This window comes from Theropithecus gelada, chromosome 7b (assembly GCF_003255815.1).
Source record: "Theropithecus gelada isolate Dixy chromosome 7b, Tgel_1.0, whole genome shotgun sequence".
Classification (NCBI taxonomy): Eukaryota; Metazoa; Chordata; class Mammalia; order Primates; family Cercopithecidae; genus Theropithecus; species Theropithecus gelada.
Window position 1 is genome coordinate 10382883 of NC_037675.1, and position 22622 is coordinate 10405504.

Genomic DNA, 22622 nt, shown 5'->3' on the forward strand with positions numbered 1-22622 from the left:
CGCGCAGCGGCGGCCCAGGCCCAGGCCTCCGGGCTGGGGCTGGGGCTGGGGCTGGGGTTGAGGGGGTGAGAGCAGGCGCGGCCGGCGGGCGAGGAGAAGCGGACGATGGCAGCGGCGGGCGGTCGCGGGAGGCGAGGCGGCGGCGGCGGCGGCGGGCGGCGCGAGGAGCCCCTGTGATTGGCACAGCCGGAGCCGGAGGAGGAGGCGAGGGGAGGGCGGAGGCGGGGGAGGAGGAGGAGGAAGGGGCGAGCGCGGCGGCGGCGGCGGCGGCGGCGGCGAGGAGCTGTGCCTTCCACCTCTCCAGCCCGGGCAGGACGGGGGCGGCAGCCGCGAGCCCGGGGCGGGGACAGCACGCAGCCTCGAGGCGCGCACCCCCACCCGGCAGCGGCCCCGACACCCGGGGCGAGCGGGAAAGCGGCAGCGGCGGCGGCGGCGGCGGCGGGGGAAGGATGCAGGGGAAGAAGCCGGGCGGCTCGTCGGGCGGCGGCCGGAGCGGCGAGCTGCAGGGGGACGAGGCGCAGAGGAACAAGAAAAAGAAAAAGAAGGTGTCCTGCTTTTCCAACATCAAGATATTCCTGGTGTCCGAGTGCGCCCTGATGCTGGCGCAGGGCACGGTGGGCGCCTACCTGGTGAGTCCGTGAGCCAACTCCGCCGTGGGCCCCTTCCCCAGCCCGGCTCCCGAACGGCCGCCTGGCACGAGGAGGGGGCCGCCCGGCGCTGGGGGCAGGCGGGCATGACCTCGGTCCGGCGTGGAGGTTGGCGAGTGGTGCAGAGGCGGCCGCCGGGGGAGCTGCCGGCCGGGGCTGCCAGCGAGCGGGTAGCGGGCGGGACCGTTGATGCCGGTAGCAGCTCGCGCGCGCCCTGCTGGGGCTGGGGGTGCTGGGGGACGAGAGGCGGCGGGCAGGTGGGCGTAAAACTATTCCTCTCACCCGCTTAAGAGCCGAGCGAGACGGTGACTTCAGGGCTCTCCTTGGAGAGGAAAGCAATCGGGGTTTGCAGGTGACCCGCACATGGGAAGAAAAACCAGTTAGCATCCTGCGTCCTCTACTCTCCATTGCATCCTCCTCGAGAACAAATCTATTATGCATCATTTTCTCCGGGCGCTTTCTACATCCGCCAATTACAGGGGGATATAACAGCTTAGAGTAAAATGCTCCCTAGTGTGGCCCTGACCTGAGTCGGGGCTGCAGGGGGATTATTCCCACCCGGCATCCCTATAGCCCTCTTTCAGCGTCTGCGATAAAGTTACGGTACCTAGAGAGCAGCTGCGAGTTTGTGTAGTTCCTGCTATCCACTCTTAGTGCTAAATTCCCCATCGTGGTCTGTCGCCCACAGAAGGTTGCACCATTTTGCACAATGAATATGTATTTTATTTGCCTCCAGAAAGGGGATGTTAATGCTCAGAGGGCCCATGGGTGCATCACATTTCAGAGGAAACAGCTTGTAATGACTCAGCACTGTCAGGTACCTACTTTGTCGCTTTTGCCTCCCCTCCTCAGGTGGTCCCAACTTGAGTTCCAGGGAGCGTGCTTCCACACCTGAGTACAGTCCTGTCTAAACGGGAAAAAATTTTTTAGAGTTTATAGTGTTAAATCATTACTTGGCTATTGACCCGCAACTGGAATCAAATGTCATAGACTTTGAGTATTCCTGAGCAAGTTTGATGGAGATAGAATTGGACAAGATTTTGGCCATTGAATAACCACATCTAGAGATAGAACCACGCGTATCCTGATGCTATGATTAATCCCTCATTCCTGGCCTTGGGGTAAAGTTAATGAGGGCCAGACGCTGGGGGTTCTATACCATTCATAAACTATCTCTTAAGGCTCAGAGCTCACTGTTAAGGGGAAATACAAGCAGTACTTGGTCTCCGGTGTTAAGTAAGTTAGGTGGTTGTGAGAGAGAAGGTCTTCAAACCCAGCTCTGTTCCTGGGGTGACAATTTCAGGGCTTTTGAAAATCAAATACATTTCTGTTGCTCCTTCTGAGACGAAAAGCGTTTACGTCCCGGTCTCTGTCTTGTGCATTTGTAACTTGTAGACTGCAAGTGAACCCTGTAGTCAAAAGCACACCTTGTTTTCTGTTCTATAAAATAACACTTACTGTGCCTATAGTTATAATATGCAGTTGCAGACAGTACATATTGGCCCTTGGAATTTGAGGGATAGGGGATAATTGTGTTTTGGGAGTCAGTTTATCAGCCTTTCCTTAGGGGGAATTTGACTGTTAAAATATTTAAGTACATGTATTACAGAGATGCAAATACACATTAATAAAATATATGTGGGTCTGTACTGTGACATATGCAAAGTACATAATACCTAACCGGGTTTATGTTTAAAAGGAGGTAATTAGTATATCAACAGCTGCCTCCAGTTTAACGGTTTGTTTGCCTCAAACCAGTTTTGATCAGTAGAGTGCATTATTCATGTGTGGCAAACACCAACAGAACTTTTCACCCCAGGAATGATAAAAGCACGGGCTTACTATTTTTCGGTTGCAGTGATCTAAGGATTTGACAAAGAAATGAAGCCGGGCTGCAACTAGATGAATGACCTAGCTCCTTTAGAAAGTTAAGAAGCCGAGTACTCCTGGAGTGGTGGACTTCTGGAGGCAGGGCTGGCCCCAGGAGATAGGAGATTGACTTTAATCCCAGAATAGGGGAATGACAGGCAGAGGAGGAATTTGGTCCACCTGGTGGTGGCATCCTGGCACTTCTAGCCTTAGCTGATGGAAAGCCTGGTTGGGTGGGGTAGGGTAACAGGAGTCAACAGGTGACTTGCAGAAAGCAGCTGGAGGCCCAGGAGAGGACAGGCCTAGGAAATTGAATTCATTTTGATTACTAGGAGTGGAAGCATAAGGCTCTAAGGGCTCTGCTTTGCCCGGCTGCCCTCGTCTTTGCCTTGCCATCGGAGCCTCATGAAAATAAATAGTTGGCTTGTCAGGGTTGACTGACTCAGCTTGCTGTGGGCTTTGCTCTTCTGGGCCACTTCAGAGTTTTCTCTTCATCTGTTATTTGGGAGATGGGGAAAAAAAGTTTGCTCCTTCAGCCATGCAAGACTTCTCTGTGGATAATTGGAGAATGAAATATTGCAGGCTGTTTGCAGGAAAGGCAGATTTCTTCCTTTTAATTCATCGTGGCTTTCTTAGGAAACCTGAGACCCTGTAGGGGACCACAGGGCAGGGTCCACGTGCTAAGTGTGCGTTATGTGTGATCTTTACATTGGCAATCAGCCTGCCCCTCTAATGAGGCATTTCCAGATACCTGAGGAAGGGCTTGCCTTGGGACAGTGCCAGCAATGCTCCCTTTCACAGAGAGGAGAGTGATAACAAATTCTATGCCAACGACATTATTTCCTATTAGATTCCCAGAGTCCACCTTCTTATTTCATCTCGCAAGGTGCCTTAAAATTTTGCAGTTTCATTTGCTTATTTTTTCTGAAAAGACAAATTTCCCAGTGTCCTGAATGACACTAGTGTAGGCTTCCCAACTGCAGAACTGAAGCAGAAGGTTGCCTGTGATTTAAGAAGCAACTCTGAGAGGGAAGACTCGTGTGTGTGTGTGTTTGTGTGTCTGTGTGTGTGTGTGAGAGAGAAAATGTGTGTGTGTGTATGTGTGTGTGTGTATGTATGCATGTGTTAGTTTTCCACCAAGAACCTGCCCAGGGAGGAAACTCAAGAGAAAACTGTATTGTATGTAAGAAGGCCATCAATTGTTGACTAGGCTGGGGACCTGCAACTTTTGCCTTGGTGTCAGGGAGTACAGAAAGACACTGATCCTGAAAGCTAGACTCAGTGATCTAGATAAAGTAACCCAGGTACAACCTGGGCCAACTGTGGATTCTGAAATCTATTACAGTTACAAACGTCTTCACTGGAAACCATGCTTCAGATAAGCCAATAGTCACAGGGATGGTCCATCATAGTCACCTAAACCTCCTAACTGGCTATGAAATAATTTTTGCAGCATAAGAGGAGAGGCCTGCTCACTTTGATAGTCATTTTGTATGGAACGGAGAATGCAATTTAATTTTCTTCTACTTGGGTTTTGGCTTCGAGTGACTCCAGTCCTGTTTGCAAGGATGTAACATGTGCTTAAGTCTTGGACTGGTTGGAGAAGATGCAGGCATATGAGAACTGCATGGAGAGAAAGTCATTTGGCCTGTGCTTATTGGTGCTTTGCAGAGACCCCCTAAAATGTTTTAAGCCACTTGCTGAGGGTAGCCCTGCTTATAGAGGTTTCTGTGTGGTATCAAATTACTGAGGACTGGAGTAGATAAGGGTGTGTACAGGAAATTAAAACCTCTGACACCTCTAGATGATTAGATTGAGGCATACATACAAATACATTCGAATTTCCTCAGGTTGAAAACTGAAAAAAGGCCAGTCTAGTTTCCTGGGTGGGGCACCAAGGGTGTTCCTATGAAGAAGGGGTAGGCATTTCCCTATTTAGAGTTATAGAAAAATAAGTTTGAGGTTGTGGTGACAAAATAATGACATCGATGACTGAGTGTGGTTAATGAGGCTCTGTCTCACTGCTTTGTAGTCACACTTTTTCAGCTTGAGAACAGTCAGTGGGCTTGCAATTAATGGGTGAGGTGAAACTGCTAGATTTGTTATTCCTTTTTTTTCCTAAAGAAACATCATTTTGAAGATGAGTTTTTGCATATTCAACCCAGAAGCAGACAGCTGAGGAAACTGTCTGTTGACATTTTCAACAGAGAGAGACATTTTGAAGTCCTTGTCAAATTACTATGATGACTAAGGTAACCATATTTTATTTAATCAAATTATTTGATACACTTATGCTTACTCAAAGTGACAAATTCCTTGCCATTTCCATAATTACTGTGTAGCCCCAGGTAGTAAGAAATAAAATTACCTTGATTTTTTTTCCCTTATAGCTTGGTTTAAAATGTTAATTATTAAGGGAAAAAGATATTTCTGAAAATTATCTTCAGCCAGCTTTGTATATTTATCTTTGTTTCTGAGGGAGTTTTTGTTGGTGTACTTAACAATGGGAGAAACTGAATTAGTTGTAAAATGAGCCAGGGCTCTATCCTGCATTTTGTTAACTCTTCCCCTCATTCAATTTTAGACACCTTATGAAAAGGATCGCCGAGAGGCCTCTCTGCAGCAGCACCGCCTTGCTAATCAATTGCCCAGCATTTGCAGCTCATCTTGCGTGCTGCTGGATTCGCGTTTTCTATTATGCTGCATGGGCTTCTTCTTGCACGAAGTCATTGGCGAACTGCTGTGCAAAGGCAGCCTCATCAAGAGGGTCTCTGTGAATTTATTTTGCACACCTAAAAGCAAACTTTGAGGTGCTGCCTTGATCACGGAATGTATTCTCTTAACAGATTGGCCTGGATGAACAAGGGTAGTATTGCAAAAATGATGAAGATACAGATGCATTTCATGCAGAAATAGTGAAGAATAAAACTCCCTACTAGCTGCATTTCTCTGGCTTTAGTTCCAACTTGCGCAGATTTCACTACGTGTATCATTTAATAAGCATGTTTCTCTAAAGTGGAGTCAAAGTACCTCTCTTTTGCATGTGTACTCTATTCTGTACATTGCTGTATGCATTGCGTATTTACATATGTGTTCATGTACAGGGTTGCATGCAATGAATATTGTATGCCATACTCTTTGAAGGTGCAAAGGGACATTTCAATGGTAACTTTGATTGTATGGTTGACACACGGATTTGGGACACGTTCTTCCCTGAAGAAAATCTCTGTATTTTCTTGCCTCTCAGAAATGCCTTTGATAATCTGTAGGCTAGAAAGATAGTATCTTTGCTCTTTCAGTTTACTTTTATTTTCGGTTTCTATGTCTGTATCTGCAAAATAGATATAAATGGGAAAAACAGTGGAATCATGGCCCTTGGTTCATGGGATAAATGAATTGATGTGATTCAAAGACGCTTGTATTTTATGTAGCCTAAGTGTTTATGTGTTAGCATGAGACAAATTACTGTTTAATGGTTAAAACTCCAAGTTAAATGATTACAGTTCTAAGGTGGAGAATGGCAAGCGTCTGTGGCAGCTGTTGCTTATTCGATAAGTGTCAGAAAACTGGGATTCATGCCTATGTCCTTCCCTTACCTGCTCTGTGACCTTGAGCTGTTTACTTAACCTCTCTGTACCTCACTTTTTCATTTTATAACTGGGATTATAATAGTACCCACCCTCCGTTTTGCTGTGAGGATGAACTGAGTCAGTACATGTAAAGCACCTTGAACAATACCTGGCACAGAGTGAGTGCCCAGGAAATATTAGCTATTACTATTAATAATAATATGATTATGCATATTTACTGCAAACATAATAACTATGTAGCCCCAACTGATGAGAAATAAAATTATTTCAATCAAACTTTGGTTTTGGTTTGGTGAATTACATATTCAAGTAGTTTCCTATTCTGCATGAACATTTTTGTCTGGGAGGTAAAAAGTTTTCAAGGGCAAGTAATAAGCAAAATATCAGTTGCTAATTCTGTTTATTCCCTTATAAATATGGCAGTCTATTTCATCTTAAAGATGCTGTAAAAATTAGTCACATGGGAGAGGAGCCCATTGCAGGAATGGTGATTCATGTTGATCATTTACAGTCCATGAGTACTTGAAGGAGGTTAAAGCAGGGCAGGCAGGACTGGCTGGGAGGGGCAGGTGCCCTGATGCTTCACTTTGGGAGGTCCTCAGTATCTCTTGCTGTGGTCTATGGCCACTGGGTGCTGAAGGCTGTGGGTAGGTGGAAAGAATGTTAGACTGGGAGTTGGAAGACCTGGATGTGAACTTAGACTTGCTACTTCCCAGCTCCTGGCAACTTGACTTACCCGAGCCTCAATGGCCTCATCTGAAAAATGGGGATAATGATAGAGCTTATCTTACAGATGCTTGTGAGGTTTAAACAAATAGTCATGTGATAGAGTACTTCTCATAGGGTACGGTATTCCACAGTTGCTTTAACAGTAATGGCATAACACTGCTCGTTGACATTAGCACCAACAAAAGCCTGTCCTAGGGAGCTGAGGATTTGGAATATTATGTGAGGCCAAGTCTTCTGTTTCCTAAACTGGTGATCTGGGCTCGTGAAGCTTGCTTTGCTTCACTGGCTGAAAGGCTGAGTGACCAGTTCAAGGGAGCCCAAGGTGTCAGGAGGGGGAGGACAAAGGGACATATGTTGTGGACATATGCAGCCCTCCAGGCAGCCTTGTTTAAAACGTGCATCTGCGGAGCTCAGCCTTGGTTGCCCAGAGTGGCTCAGGTCTCACGCCTTGTCTGCTGCCTTCACCTCGCCTTCTCTTGCAGTATTAAGTGGACTCTGGCAAGCAGGTCTGTGGGCATTTCCCCACTCTTGGTCTTTTTCTTGGTTTCTCATAAGCAGAACAAGGGACGTGTTCCTCCAATCTGGTTTCCCGTCCCGTGGATTCATCCATCTCGGCTTATGGACATACTTTTTGCACAACACCACTCCTGTTCCTTCTGTAGTCTTAGAAGCAGCCTTTCTACCCCCAGTCTGGTCACACCTGTCCTTGCAAAGGATAGAGAAGGAACTGGGCCTTTCTCAGTGAATCAGGTGGCAGTGTATGTTTTAGGTGAGTTTTTAGATTCGCCTTCAAATGCCACAGGCTTCAGGAGAGAATCTGTACTCAGAAGACCACAGAGCCCTAAAGCCCGGTCACTCTGATGACTTTGCTGAGGGAGTAACTGTGTGTAAAGCACTGAATCTAGTGCAGCCACAGGTGTGGAGTGAGCAAGCCTGGGGAGCCTTCATCCGTGAGTTCCAGTGACAACACAGAGACTGGAAACATTCCCGTGGATGTGCACAGAACCTCAGCAGTTGGTAACTCCCAACTTCTTTATTTAGGTTCATTCTTTGTGGTTTTGAGTCGAGTGCCTCTGAAAATGGAAGCCCTTACTAACTGAGGACTTAGCAGCTCAATTGTTTAGTGGAAATGGTGTTACCAGCCTCGTTATTTCCCATATGACTGGGCGTTCCTCTTTAAACACGGATTAGTTGGTCATTAGTATTTTCCTGGACTTAGGCAAAAGTTGCACTTATTCCTCCTAGTCAAGACACATGGAAAATATTTAAAAGCAAAAGGTAACTTAGGCTGCCATAAGCCCCGCTTTTGTTGTTGTTATTTCGAGACAGGGTCTTGCTCCATCGTCCAGGTTGGAGTGCAGTGGCAGGATCACAGCTCAACCTCCCAGGCTGAAATGATCCTGCCACCTCAACCTCCTAAGTAGCTGGGACTGCGGGCACATACCACCAAGCCTGGCTAATTTTCTTCTTATTATTTTTTTTTGTAGAGATAGGGTGTGAGCTGGTTTCACCATGTTGCCCAGGCTGGTCTTGAACTCCGGGACTCAAGTGATCCACCTGCCTTGACCTCCCAAAGTGCTGGGATTGCAGGTGTGAACCATGGTGCCTTGCCAGCCCTACATTTTTCAGTGGGGTAGGGTGGGTAGGGTGGGGCGGGTGGGGCGGGAAGGAGTGTGAACTCATGTTTCCCCTTTGCCCTCGTGATTTCCTTTATAAATACCCCTGTTGTGCCTCTTCAGTACTCTCCTTTTCATGATGTAATAGCCCAAGTGGCATTTTAAGTTATCTGGTAATGGACTCAGCGCACTGACTGTAATGATGAAGTCTTATTTTTTTAATTAATTAATTTTTTTTTTTTTGGAGACAGTCTCATACTGTCCCCCAGGCTGGAGTACAGTGGTGCGATCTCAGCTCACTGCAACCTCTGGCTCCCGGGTTGAAGCGATTCTCTTGCCTCAGCCTCCACAGTAGCTGGGACTACAGGTGCGTACCACCACTTGGCTAATTTTTTGTGTTTTTTAAGTAGAGATGGGGTTTCACCATGTTGGCCAGGGTGGTCTCAAACTCCTGACCTCAAGTGATCCACTCACCTCAGCCTTAGCATTGGTTCTTGTTAAAATCTTTGCCCTCTGAAAATTCTGAGAATAGGCTGTGCCCATAAGCCCATCCCAATAGGCAGTGATGTGACTACCACATTTGTTCTGCCAGGTTGTCCTTTGGGACAACTTTTGGATGTCTGGATAACGAACCTGTCCAGATAGCCCTTGAGACTTTCTTGGTAGCTCTAAAGACTGTTCTGGCTCTCCATCCATCGATACCTAAGTTTCTAGTTGTGCAGAGTGTGAAGAAATGAGCAGGGGCTGATCAGGCTTTCAACAGATAGTTCCAGAGAAAATAATAGAAGGCAAACTAAGTCACTGCTCCTGTAACTACAGGAACTTGAGGAAGTTAGAAGTGATTATTTTTACCTCCATTTCTGCACTTGCAAGGTTGATGTAGGGAGAAGTGTCACAATGATGTTTTTCATTTAAAGACTACTGTAAATATTCATGGGAATGGCTATTGTCTTTCACCCCCTTTGCAAGAGGCTTATGTAAAATAGGCAGGCTGTTTCTAATTGTTGAATTTGTCTTCCAACTTCAGCTGATTAGAAGGAGAAATTACCACCTTGAATATAAGCAGGTTGAAATTGGGAGAGCTGCCCTCGGCTGATTATGTAAGCTATAAAATACAGCACCTGAAGTCTTGTGTTTACTCTGCAAAGAATTCCCCTAATGAAGATGAAAATTTCTAAGCAGCATGGACCCATATGTGTTTATTATGTAATATTCAATTATGGCGATCCAACCTGTAAAATAAACAATGGGGTTGATTAGTTAATCTCTTTGTTGGCTTTCGGGTCAGAGAATTGTTTAAAGTAGATCCACAGAGCCACCTAGAGCTGTCCCCCTGGAACTCGGCTGGCTGTGGTGTCAGCACCAGTTCCCCTTCTCTCCAGTGGTGCAGGAGGCTTGTCCTGGGTCTGTGGTCACTGTAGCTTTCAAGGTTGTGGAGGGCAGGCCTCCCTTAAGGCTGGCTTTCAAGGTTGCTTGTGCAGTGTGGTGGGATGGTCATGAGTACAACCACTGCCGGTTGTGACGACACCATCCTTTGGCCGTTTCATTTCTCAAAGTGCTGCTGTGATAGCACTCAGAATTTGCTGTGTCTTGTGGGATGATTTGCATAAGCAGCATGTATTCCAGTGTGGCACATCACACTATCCTCTTCTTGAAGCTATACATGCGTGGGGTGCACAGCACACCACACGGTCAAGTTCAGATTTCCATCCGCCTCCTGAAATGTAGGAAAGGAGCATTTTTTTTTTTTATTTTTTTTTTTGGCCAAAGTGATGATTGAGGAGAAGAAACTTAAAGGGAGCCAGACCCATGAAGCAGATATAGAAGAGCTTCAGACAAGCCTCTCCTGTCCTTATGCAAAAAATTGAAGGCAGGACCCCTGACTTATTGTGTGGCATGTTGTGTCGCCTCCCCAGTGCTGGTAAATACTTATGTAGGTTGGGAGGCTTCACATGCCAATGACAGTTTCTCAGCCAGCCAAAGGAAGGATTTCTTTTGGAAACAAAAACCATAAATTGGCACCATTCCTTTACCTTTGCCAAGCTGTATATATGCATTAGGGAGATGCATATAAATAGATCAAAAAGCCAGTGTGCAGTTTTGCAGCTTTGCAGCTTGCACTTGATGGAAGCAGATGAGGAGGTTCTCCTTGCTGCACAGGCTCAGAGTGGCACATGGAGCCAGCAGTGCTTGGGCTAAATCCAAATACAACCTTGTTCGATTTCTAGAGATGGACATGTGGAATGGACTGTCCAACAGGCATATTGTCTCTGTGTCCCAGGGTTGGCCTGTTTTTAGGTCTTCTTAAGTATAACATTGTAGAATCTCTGCATTTGTTGCTTTCATGTTAGGCAAAATCAGGGCACCGAATTGAGGCACTTACCCAAATGTGCAGCCCCACCCTCCCGAGCCAGCTCACATTCCCTGGCAGGTATAAGCAGGTGAGCAGTCAGGAAGCAAAGTCAACTGATAGTTTTATTTTGGGGAATAACAATTATAAATAAGTATAAATAAAAATATTGTTTTGGTGAATGCTGGGGAAAAATTACTTCTCTTATTCTCTTTCAAAATGTTCCTCCTCTTTTTTTTTTTTTTTTGGTCTAAGTAGGCTTAATGCTTTCTAAGAGGCACCCTACCTATCCTCAATGGAGTGAGCAGATAATATATATACATTTATATTTATTTGCCTTCTGATACTTAGGATTTCATTGGGGAATACTTCTGTATTTAAAAATAATAGTGACAGGGAGGTGATTAAAAATAGCTCAAGGGCTTGTGGCACCCAAGGCTATCAGGGGAGCTATTTTGTGTGACAAGTGAAACATTTAAATCCCCCAAAAGGAAGCTGAGTGTTCTCCTGTTGCGGTCTGTCGCCTTGGTGGCTACTTTTTGCACCCAGTGAGCCGAACTGGGATGGCCACAGGTGTTCATTTCCGCTCTGTCACCTCCTGATTGTTTTCTTCCTACCTCCCTCCACTGGCCCCTGACCCCATCAGTGTCACGCCTCACCATCCCTGACAGGATGTCACAGTCACGTGGGTGGGGCCTCTGGGAGTCAAGACCTAGGCCATTCCTGAGTGGGACCGTCATGCCAGGCATTTGCCATGGGCAGTGTCCTTTCTGCCCCTTCCATGGTTGGCCACCCACCGTCCCTATCCAGTGGAGAATGGAGCCGGGTGTGGTCTCTTACAAGCCTTTCAGATCCAATTCCACCTCTCACCACAGATTGTATGTGATTCCTGCCTTCCTGGACTAATTCTGAGGTCTTTTGTACTTTATTTGGGAGCAGGAATAAATGGGGACTTCATATTTTATTTAAACCTCTCCTTTTGTAGAGTTTGTAGGACAGTAGGATTATTCCCTAACATTTTCACTATCTCAGATGTTAGACCAAAATTGGGTCATATTATAAGTGAGAAAATGACTTTTACAGTTTATCTGTTGGTGAGGTGGACATGGACCTGGAGGGGAGAGGGTGGAGGAGATGATGGGCATTTCAGAAGGTAAAAACCAAGTATATTTATTAACTAGGGCTGCTGTAACAAATTACCACGAACCGGGTGGCTTGAAACATCAAATTTTTTGTCTCACAGTCCTGCAGGCCAGAAGTCTTAAAATCAGGGCATCAGCAGAGCCGTGCTCCCTCTGAGACCCTGCATAGAACTCTTCCTTGCCTCTTCCTGGCATCTGGGGGTGGCCAAGGGTCCTTAGATTCCTTGGCTCGCAGCTGCATCACTCCCATCTCTGCCTCTGCTGTCACATGGCATTTCCCCCATATCTCTCTCTCCTCTTCTTATAAGGACACCAGTCACATTGGATTGGGGCTCACCCTAATGACTTCATGTGACTAGCTTACATCTGCTAAGTCCTCGTTTCCAAATCAGGTCACATTCACAGGCACTAAGAGTTCGGACTTCAGTATATCCTTTTGGGGAAAACAATTTCAGTTCATAACACCAGAGAAGAAAAAGAGCAAAGGCCCCTAAAACAGTCTGTGTGTACAAAGAAAGGCAAACTCTATCTTCTTAAGTGTTTGGGTGGGTAGGAAGATTGTCGGATATTCCTAAGAGAGTCATTCATACCCAAAGATAACATTTCAGTCTTCACAGAAATGCTGACAGTCCCTGTTTTCTTTCTGTAAGAAGGTAACCATGTTTCTCTCTGGGGTAGTGGTGGTTAGACTTGCAGGAATGAACCTAGTTGGATGATTCATTATCTTTGAACACATCATTTGCTCTTTCTGGGCCTAGCTGAATGCTGGGATTGGACTGATAATCACGTCATTTGATTAAGGAGAATGCATGTAAAAAAAAAAAAAAAATCCTAGACAGCTATGTGGGTGAGGAATATGTGTTTGTGTATTTACTGTGTGTATGTACATAGGTACTCATCCATGTTCCCATCCCTGACACCCAGAATTACTTAGCAGGAATCAGGGCTGGTAAAATCTCCAGCTGGTACTGTCTCCTTCCTGAAGCCCTATCCAATTCAGTGAGACCAAAAGAGACTTTATCACTGTGTGCTGTGCCAGCCAGTCTCAGATTTGGCCAGGTGTGTATTAAGTTAGGACCAGACATCTGCATTCTGATCTCATTCATCTCTGTGGTTTTTTTGGTGGGGGTGGGAGTGATATGGTTCTCAGAATTTCTCGGCGCAGGCTCCTTTTTTGAAAAAAAATATCAGCTTGATCTCTGCCAAACTAATTAACTTCGACAACTTCCTTAAGTGCTGCAAGCAATTTAGAGTTGAGTAAGGCGTGTTCTTGGCCCTCATGGAGTTGATATATCCTTGGGGGGGAGATGGCATGTTTATAATTTTTTCATTAATGACTCATTCATTAGGACATTTCAGGTCCTGGGCCAGGTGGCAGCCAAGCCCTCTGGAAGCCTCACGTCTGGTCTAGTTGTGTTACAATAGATCAGACTAAAAATAGAAGCAAAGCATTGGGCCAGGGTGGGAGATGGGCCTAGGTAGACTGGTCAGAGATATAAAATAATTTTCTCAACCTTGGTTGGGGATAGATCCAAGGGTAGCAAGATGTCAAGTGGAACTGTTAGTAAGAGGCTGGCTGCAGAGAGTCATTGGAGGCGGCATGTGATTGGAAAACCTGGGATGGAAAAGGGGAGGGCTGGAAACCCAGGGCCAGAACTGGGCTGGGGCATGTCAGGGCTGGCACTGCGGAGCGCCACTCTAGTTAGCAGCATGGAGGCTGTCGGCATCTCTCTCGGCCAAACTTGGATCCCTCTGCCCCTCCTCCCCTGCTTTGAAGTGGTGTGGTGAAATGTGGCTGGAAGTCAGTCTGCTAGTCTGTGGAGGGAACTTCACCCAGGGCATGCTCAGACTCGGCTAGAAGCAAGCACAGCTTCATCGCATTCTGAGGCCAGGGGGCTGAAGGATGCAGAATGCTTGTTGTACTGGAATGCTGTGCTCACCAGGATGGGTGCCACATGGGGGGGGGGGGGCGGGGAACTATAGGGTCCTGGGCCTGAGGACAAAATGACACCTCTGTATTGAACCTCTCTTTGGCACATATACAAATGAGATTTGTGCAAGATGAGCTAACATTAGGAAAGGTCCTATTATGTTTGACTTTAAAAAAAAAAAAACACTTTTGCTGAACCTCGGATGTATCAGTTCTGGATAACTTTAAAGCTGGTAACAGAACAAACTGTGTTCACACACAGGAAATGTCTCCAAACAAAAAGTGGGTGTGCAGTTTACAGTTTAAAAATTGGATGAAGGCCCTTCAAACTTCCCCTCCTGTTCTCCTTGGGAAGAGCTTGGCAGGCTGCTGAGAGAGGCCACTCCTCCCTGGTATAGGTAGTCATTGGGGCCTGGGAAGGAAGGTAGCCTGTGAGTGGAGCTGCCTGGCGACTGGGATGAGGCCCCAGGTGATCCTGGGGCTGGGAGGCTGGTGGAGGTTTCCTTTCAGCTTCAAGGCCTATGTGAAAGGTTGTGCGAGTCAGGTCAGGAAGCATTCCTGCACTGTTGCTCTAAGCCTGTGGCCAGCCGATCCGAGCACTGGCTGAGCCGGCTGGAAAGCCCTGTGAGCATCCTGTGTCACTATCTTTATATATTCATCACTTGGCTCTAGAACTTCAAGTTCATGCTTTTTTTTTTTTTTTTTTTAATGGGGATGGGGTCTCGCTTTGTCACCCAGGCTGGAGTGCAGTGGTGGGATTTCGGCTCACTATAACCTCTACCTCCTGGGTTCAAGGAATTCTCCCGCCTCTGCCTCTCGAGTAGCTGGGATTACAGGAGTGCACTAGCACACCCAGCTAATTTTTGTAGTTTTAGTAGAGTCAGGGTTTCGCCATGTTGGCCAGGCTAGTCTTGAACTCCTGACCTGAGGTGATCCGCCTGACTCGGCCTCCCAAAGTGCTGGGATTACAGGCATGAGCCACCACACCTAGCCGGCTTCTTTTTTTTTTTTTTTTTTTTTAAATATAAAGACATAACTGTTTTACTTATTACACAAGGAATATATGTGGTGTTGACAATTTGGAAAATACAAATAAACATAGATAACATTAAAAAAATCATCCATAATTCAAAGAACCTGGAGATAAACTGTGAACATTTTGGCGTGGGTCCTTTAAGTCCCTCTCTGTCTACCCGCATTGACGCATGACTTCCAGGCCCACGCGGTGGGAAAGGATGTGGGCTTTGGGGTCTTTGAAGTCCATGTCTGTGGCTGGTTAGTCTTGTGTGGCTTTGGGCATTTTGCTTTCCCTCTCTAATTCTCAATTTCCTCATCTCTAAGATTGGGATGATATTTATACTTTCAATGATCTTGTGAATACCAAATGAGAGAATCCGTCCAAAGTACTCAGCCCGTGCCTCTCTGCAGTATGTGCTACTGTCGTGATTTTTAAAAAGTAATAAAATTGGATCTCACTATAAATTCTGTTTAGGAACCTACTCTTTCCTCTAAATCATTCTGATGGCTTTTCTGCAACATCAGATGTTCTTCTCTGCTGTCATAGTTTCAAATGAAAAGTGACTTTATTGTTTTTATAAAACAATACATATTCATCATGAAGAAAAGTTTACGTAAAAATGTTTTTAAAAATTCCAAATCCCCCATTCAGAAATAATCATGACTGGTGGTGGGGTTTGAGAAGTGACTGTTAACCGCACCTTCCTCTCTGGGATTATAGGCAGGAGCATGGTGGCTCGTGCCTATAATCACAGTACTTTGGAAGGCTGAAGTGGGAGTATCACTTGAGCTCAGGAGTTTGAGACCAGCCTGGGCAGCATAGGGAGACCCTGTCTCTACAAAAAAATTTAAAAATTAGCTGAGCGTGGTGGCTCACGCCTGTAATCCCAGCACTTTGAGAGGCCGAGGTGTGTGGATCACTTGAGGTCAGGAGTTTGAGACCAGCCTGGCCAACATGGTAAAACCCTGTCTGTACTAAAAATAAAAAAATTAGCCAGGCATGGTGGCACATGCCTGTAATCCCAGCTACTCAGGAGGCCAAGGCAGGAGAATTGCTTGAACCCAGGAGGCAGAGGTTGCAGTGAGCCAAGATGGCGCCACTGCACTCCAGCCTGCACTCCAGTCTCTGCCTCAAGGGAAAAAAAAAAAAAATTAAAAAATTAGCTGGGTGTGGTGGTGCATGCCACCACCCAGTCTCCCAGATATTTGGGAAACTGAGGTGGGAGGATCACTTGAGACCAGGAGATTGAGACTGCAGTGAGCCATAATAATGCCACTGCACTCCAGCCTGGGTGACAGAGTGAGACACTATTTCAACAACAACAAGAACAACAACAAAAGAAAGAATCATTTGGGAAGTAGACACCCCAGCCAGCCACAGGGGTTTAAAACATCATCTTGGGGGTTATGTGGAAAAAACTGGAGTTTGGATTGGAAAACTCCGTTTGTGTCCAGATTCAGGCTTCTTTTCCCTACTTTGTCCTCAGAATAAAACTCATCCAAGTCAGAACTGCAGGCTTTGTCCCCGCAGGAGCTTACCTGCTAGGTAAGCTCACCTCCTGGAGGAGCAGAGAATATGTGCATCCTGAGGGCTGTTCACAGACTCGGGGGAGAAGGGGGTCAGGGCAAGCTTGCCAGCTTCCTGCTTGCAATTCTATGAATCAAATAAGTTGCTGATCCTTCACTTTGGGGAGGTTTGAGTGAGGAAGTCAGAAGAGCAGATGCTTTTTCTCTGTTAACTTCCAGAAGGTGGACGTTCCTCTAGTCTATATCAAGGTATGAATTCTGGGGAAAAGGAAGAATAATTTCTCCTTATTATTAGGAATACATCATTTTAGAGTTCTTTCTATTCTTATACATGGAAAAATGACTGGCTGACTAGATATACTTATAAAATGTATGTTCTAAAAATAGCAGTAAATTTAATTTCACTGAAATTTAGCAGAAGACTTCAGTAAAACTGGAAAGAGGTAACTATCTTTTCTACTAATGTTGCTGCAGAAGTGTCCAAGGCCAGCCTTATTTTTCCTCCCTTATAGATGATTTATTATTGCCTATAGGTTAGATGTATGAGGAGTCTTTTCTTAATATTTGACATATAATTTAATTCTGATGTATATTACTGCTGTGTGATGTGTGTCATAGTCTTTTTTTTTTTTTTTTGAGACGGAGTCTCGCTCTGTTCCCCAGGCTGGAGTGCAGTGGCGGGATCTCGGCTCACTGCAAGCTCCGCCTCCCGGTATCATGCCATTCTCCTGCCTCAGCCTCCTGAGTAGCTGGTACTACAGGCGCCCGCCACTGTGCCCGGCTAATTTTTTTTTGTATTTTTAGTAGAGACGAGGTTTCACCGTGGTCTCGATCTCCTGACCTTGTGATCCGCCTCGGCCTCCCGAAGTGCTGGGATTACAGGCGTGAGCCACCGCGCCTGGCCGTGTGTCACAGTCTTTGGAACTGGATGTGTTCTTTTCAATCAACAGATGCAATTCTTTATTAGTTTTGGGAGAATTTCCTTACATTATCTCTTCAAACACTGGGTTCTATGCAGTGAATTCTCTGCTGTGAGGCACCAATTGTCTGTATGTTACATTGTCTCTGAAATCCATAGTTGTCTGTTTTGATTCGATTACTTGAATCCCTTGTTTTTATCTACATTCACCATGTTTATTTTTAGCTTTCCTCTAGTCAGAAAATTGATTTTAAACCATCTTTCTTTAGTTCTCTGTAGATTGTTTCATATATTTATTTTCTAGTGTTGGCTTTAGTTTTCAATTTATTTCTTTAGATCTACAATCTTTTTTCCCTTTTTTAGATATTGCCTTTGGGCTCTTGATGTATTGAACTCATTCTTATTAAGTTCTATGGCTCAAAGATCTTTTGGGGGAAATCTTTCTCTGACTGAGTTATGTTTTCTTTTAGTTTGAGTTCTTTGTCTTTGATACCTACTGTTGCTTTCTTGCCTTTCCAGGAGTCTGTGTTTAGAGATACCATGCCTTGTGGTTTTTCATTTTATTGCTGGAGTAAATCAGCCTATATCTCTCTTTGATTTACTTATTTGAAGGCTGTCTTTTTTCTCCTTGCCACCAGGCTGAAGTTTGAAGGCTGGTTGTTCGTTTCTGTTCATGCTTTCTGTAGCCTGAAGACATGTGAAGTGTCTTGGGCCAGTTAAGCTGTAGCAGGTGTTATGCTGGGTGCTGAGTAGGCTTGGTTAGATGTGGACTTGGCAGCTTTCACTTCTGGAATCTTTTGAAGGCCCTTTTAAGTGGGTTTGGTTTTCCTGTGTGGGGGCACACAGTGCACACCCTCCAGCGGTATTCTGTGGCCTCGGGTCAGCCTTGGATTTGACTTTGGACTCCCAGAGTCTTCATTCCTTGCAGCAGAGATGATCAACACCACGGTTTATGCATCATCTCATCCTTTTCTCCCCAGCCGGTGTTTTCTCTCTTCTGTAGTCAGAAGAGGAGAATATAGGGATAACTACTCAGGTTGTTTTTATCTAGATGTGGTGATATTGATGAAAACTCTCAGAATGTTTATTTATTCACTGTTTTATCTTCCTGAGGGTGTTAGACTCAGGGCTCTGAGCCTTGCCACACTGGATCCTTTTTCCTTTACTTTCCTTCCCAGGCACCTTTTGAGTTTATAACACCGGGGTGTGCTCATTTTGTTTTTTGTTTTTGGCTGAAATATCTTTTATTTCAGGTTTATTTTTTTAAATTCAGATTTAGGAAGAGTGAGATTTTATGCAGAAGTTGAACTCTACCATTTTATCTGGGAAATGTCTAGCAACATTTGAAAAGATTATGTAACATTCCATTGTATTCCATCTCCCTATTTCTGTATGGTAGGTTGCTTATGGTTTTGTTTTGCTGATATAAATTCTGGTTGCTCATTGCTTTTCATTTTTTTGCTTTTCGGAATTACAGAATGGGATGATGAGTTCAAGGACTGGTCACAAAAGATGTGGGGAGTCAAATCCTCTGTGGAAAGGGGAATTGCCTTTATCGAGGATGTAGTGTGCCCGGGAGCACACAAGCAGTCTGATCGAACTCTCACACAAATCCCATGCAGTAGATGTCATTATTTATCTTTTTCATATAAGGAAGTAGGGCTCACTTCTAGAAGTTAAAGAATGTGCCAGCTGGGCACAGTGGCTCACGCCTATAATCCCAGCACTTTGGGAAGCCAAGGCGGGTGGATCACGAGGTCAGGAGTTTGAGACCAGCCTGGCCAACATGGTGAAATCCCTTCTCTACTAAAAATACAAAAAAATAGCTGGGCATGGTGGCAGTTGCCTGTAATCCCAGCTACTCAGGAGGCTGAGGCAGGAGAATCGCGTGAACCCGGGAGGTGGATAGGTTGCAGTGAGCTGGGACCATGCCACTGCACTCCAGCCTGGGCAACAGAGTGAGACTCTGTCTCAAAAAAAAAAAAAAAGAAAGAAAGAACATACCTAAATCCAAATTGGCACAGCTCGTGTTTGATCTTGGGTCTCTTGGCTCCAGCTCTAAATTCCCTTCTCTTTCTTCAGACCATACCTTGAAAAGATTCGCAGCTGAATGCTTCAGTGTCTTGAGTGTGTTGATACTGTTTTAACATGTTGCCACTTGTGAGAGAACACTGCTCTCGCTCTCTCTTTTAAACTGAGGTGGGCCGGGTGCGGTGGCTCAAGCCTGTAATCCCAGCACTTTGGGAGGCCGAGACGGGCGGATCACGAGGTCAGGAGATCGAGACCATCCTGGCTAACACAGTGAAACCCCGTCGCTACTAAAAAATACAAAAAACTAGCCGGGCGAGGTGGCGGGCGCCTGTAGTCCCAGCTACTCGGGAGGCTGAGGCAGGAGAATGGCGTAAACCCGGGAGGCGGAGCTTGCAGTGAGCTGAGATCGGGACACTGAACTCCAGCCTGGGCGACAGAGCGAGACTCCGTCTCAAAAAAAAAAAAAAAAAAAAAACTGAGGTAAAAGGTAATGAACATTGAACATGACTTTACTGGGACCAGAGAATGACTTCACCAGGGCCAGAGAATCTGTTCTCTGTTCCCTTCCTCCCCTTCAGGGCACGGTGGCATCTGCAAGTGACAGGAGTGCTCTGAAAAAGACCTGTTATACATTCCAGGGCTGGTCACAGGGCCCCTGCTCCCTGCATGCAGCTACCTGCGTGCTCAGCACTCGCCTGCGTTCCTGATTTGAACAGCCAGCCACTCAAACACATGGGTCATTATGTAATATTTCTGCCATAACAATTCCCACAAAATTACAGAGTGTTCTGTGTCAGTGTGAACAGACACTCTAATTAGTGTTTACTTGTTCAACAGGTGATCATTTTTCAAAATTTTAGTGCAAAATTACATTTACCTTATTCAAAAAGTATTCCACAGGGCTGAGTAACATGTTGATGTTTGCTAAAAGATGCTGATGGGAGAGTCGTCTATTTACTGTGGGTTTCAGTTTTCTCCTCAAAAACAAAGGTGGGTACCATGCCATCTTACATGTGTCGAGTGTTCAGCCAGTTTCAGTATTGAGGGATTATGTCATTTCAGACTGACAGCAACCCTGGGACATCTGTGGGGCAATTTTGCCCCACTTTTGTTTTTAATTTTATTATGACGAAACAAAAAAGTAGAAATTATAGTACAGTGGACACCCATGTACTCACCACCTAGGATTGAATAGTTGTTAAGATTTGACACATTTGCTTCATATATACAGCTACATTCATACACATACACACACTCATACTTTATTTCAGAACCATTTTAAAGTAAATATAGAAATGATGACACTTCACACCTAAATACTTCAGTATACTTCTTCATAAAATATGGTCATTTCCCTATAAAACTGCAACACTACTATCACTCCTAACAAAATTAAGTAGTCACTAATTTCAGTTAATACTTCCTACATATTGGATTTCTCCAAAATGTCCTCAAAATATCTCTATTGCAATTGCCATTTCTAGCTCTATACCTAGCTTTCTTTGGAACTATTTGTTTATAAACAGCCACAAACCAATTCAAGATCATATATTTCATTTGTTGTATGACTTTGTGTCATTTCCTTTGTTTTTTTCTTTATCATGGAAAATTACACATAAAATTTACCATCTTAATCATTTTGAAGTGTACACTGAACTCAGTGGTGTGGTAGTCCCCCCTTGCTCTTGGGGGATATATTCCAAGACCCCTGATGTGGATTCCTGGAACCTTAGATAGTACTAAATGCTGTATATGATATGGTTTTTCCTATATGTATATACCTATGATAAAGTTTAATTTATAAATGAGGCACAGTAAGATGAACAACAATAATAATACAAAATATAACAATATACTGTAATAAAAGTTACGTGAATGTGGTCTCTCTCAATATATCTTATTGTTGCTCACTATTTTCTGACTGTAGTTGACCTCGGGTAACTGAAAACTGTGAAAGTGAAACTCTGGATAAGTGGGGACTCCTACATTAAGTATATTCACAACGTTGTGCAACTGTCACCACCATCTATCTCTGGACCTCTTCTTCCCATAGGGAAACTCCATACCCATTAAATGATCACTCCCCACTCCCCTTCCACAGCCCTGGCCGCCACTGTTCACTTCCTATCTCTATGATTCTGACTACCCTAGGGCCTCATAATCAGTGTTTGTCCTTTTGCAACAGGCTTGTTTCACTCAGCATAATGTCCTCACAGGTCATCCAAGTTGGGGGCTGGGTCAGAATTTCCTTCCTTTTTAAGGCTGAACATTCCATAGTATGTATAGAGCACGTTTCGCTTATCCAGTCATCTGTCGATGGACACTTCCATTCCTTCCACGTTAGTTATTGTGAATAATGCCTCTCTGATCATCGGTGTACAGCTTTCATCTGGAATAATTTCCCCACTTTTTCCCCACTATGTTAACTTTTTGAAGAGGTTGGGTCAGTTGTCATTCCACAGAACATCTTATATAATATTCCATATTCTGAATGTATCTGATTATTTCCTTGTGGTTTCATTTAACTTGTCTCTTTTCTCTGTATTTCCTGTACAATGGAAGTTAGCTTTTGCTTGACTAGATTTAATTTTTGCTTGATTGGAGGAGATAACTGGTGAGGAATTCTTTCAAGTACATTGTATTAAAACACCTGGTTGACCCCTGCTCATGGTGCTAAGGCTGACCACGAGGTTGAGATGGGTAGTTCCATCCACACCACTCCACATGAAAGGGACGTTTGCAGCCTTGAAGTTGGCAGACAGTCTGTGCTGGTGCACTTTTAATAGATGAGGCAGTTGCTGACATTCTGAGTAGGCTCTGACTTGGTTACCAGTGATTTCCACTGTTTACTGAGTATCCGCTGCATGTACCTGACACATGTCATCTCATTTAGTCCTTTAGGGGTGGCAGTGTTGTCCCATGTTGTAGCTCAATGTAGGAGATCCTAGTTGCACTTCTGTTATGAAGCCACTCCTGCCTCCCTTTGCTCTGACCTCTCCCCTCCCACTGTGGATCGTGGTCTCCTCCCCCAGCTCCATGGCATGATGTTGGCACTGCCTTTCCAGTTTACTCTCTCCATGGGGTAAAAACTGGACTCTGGAGCAAGAGACTGCCTGGATTCCAATCCCAGCTCTGCCTGTCACATGTGATGTAAACCTGGGTTAGTTCCTCCCCGGGCAGTTGGAGATGATTAAAGTACCTGCCACAGAGGGCTCTCCTGAGCCTGAAAGGAGTTACTGCCTGGGAAGCACTTGT

At 45.1% G+C, this 22622-nt stretch overlaps 1 protein-coding gene across 2 annotated transcripts in view; it reads left to right on the forward strand.

Moving 5' to 3' along the window:
• Positions 1–238: 238 nt before the first annotated feature.
• The window catches only part of SLCO3A1 (solute carrier organic anion transporter family member 3A1), a 319450-nt gene continuing 297066 nt past the window's right edge, over positions 239–22622 (forward strand). For both annotated transcript variants that reach the window (XM_025392175.1, XM_025392174.1), the window contains exon 1: positions 239–629. In XM_025392175.1, the coding sequence (XP_025247960.1) occupies positions 450–629 (180 nt within the window). In that variant the 5' untranslated portion in view covers positions 239–449. The remainder of the gene's footprint in view (positions 630–22622) is intronic.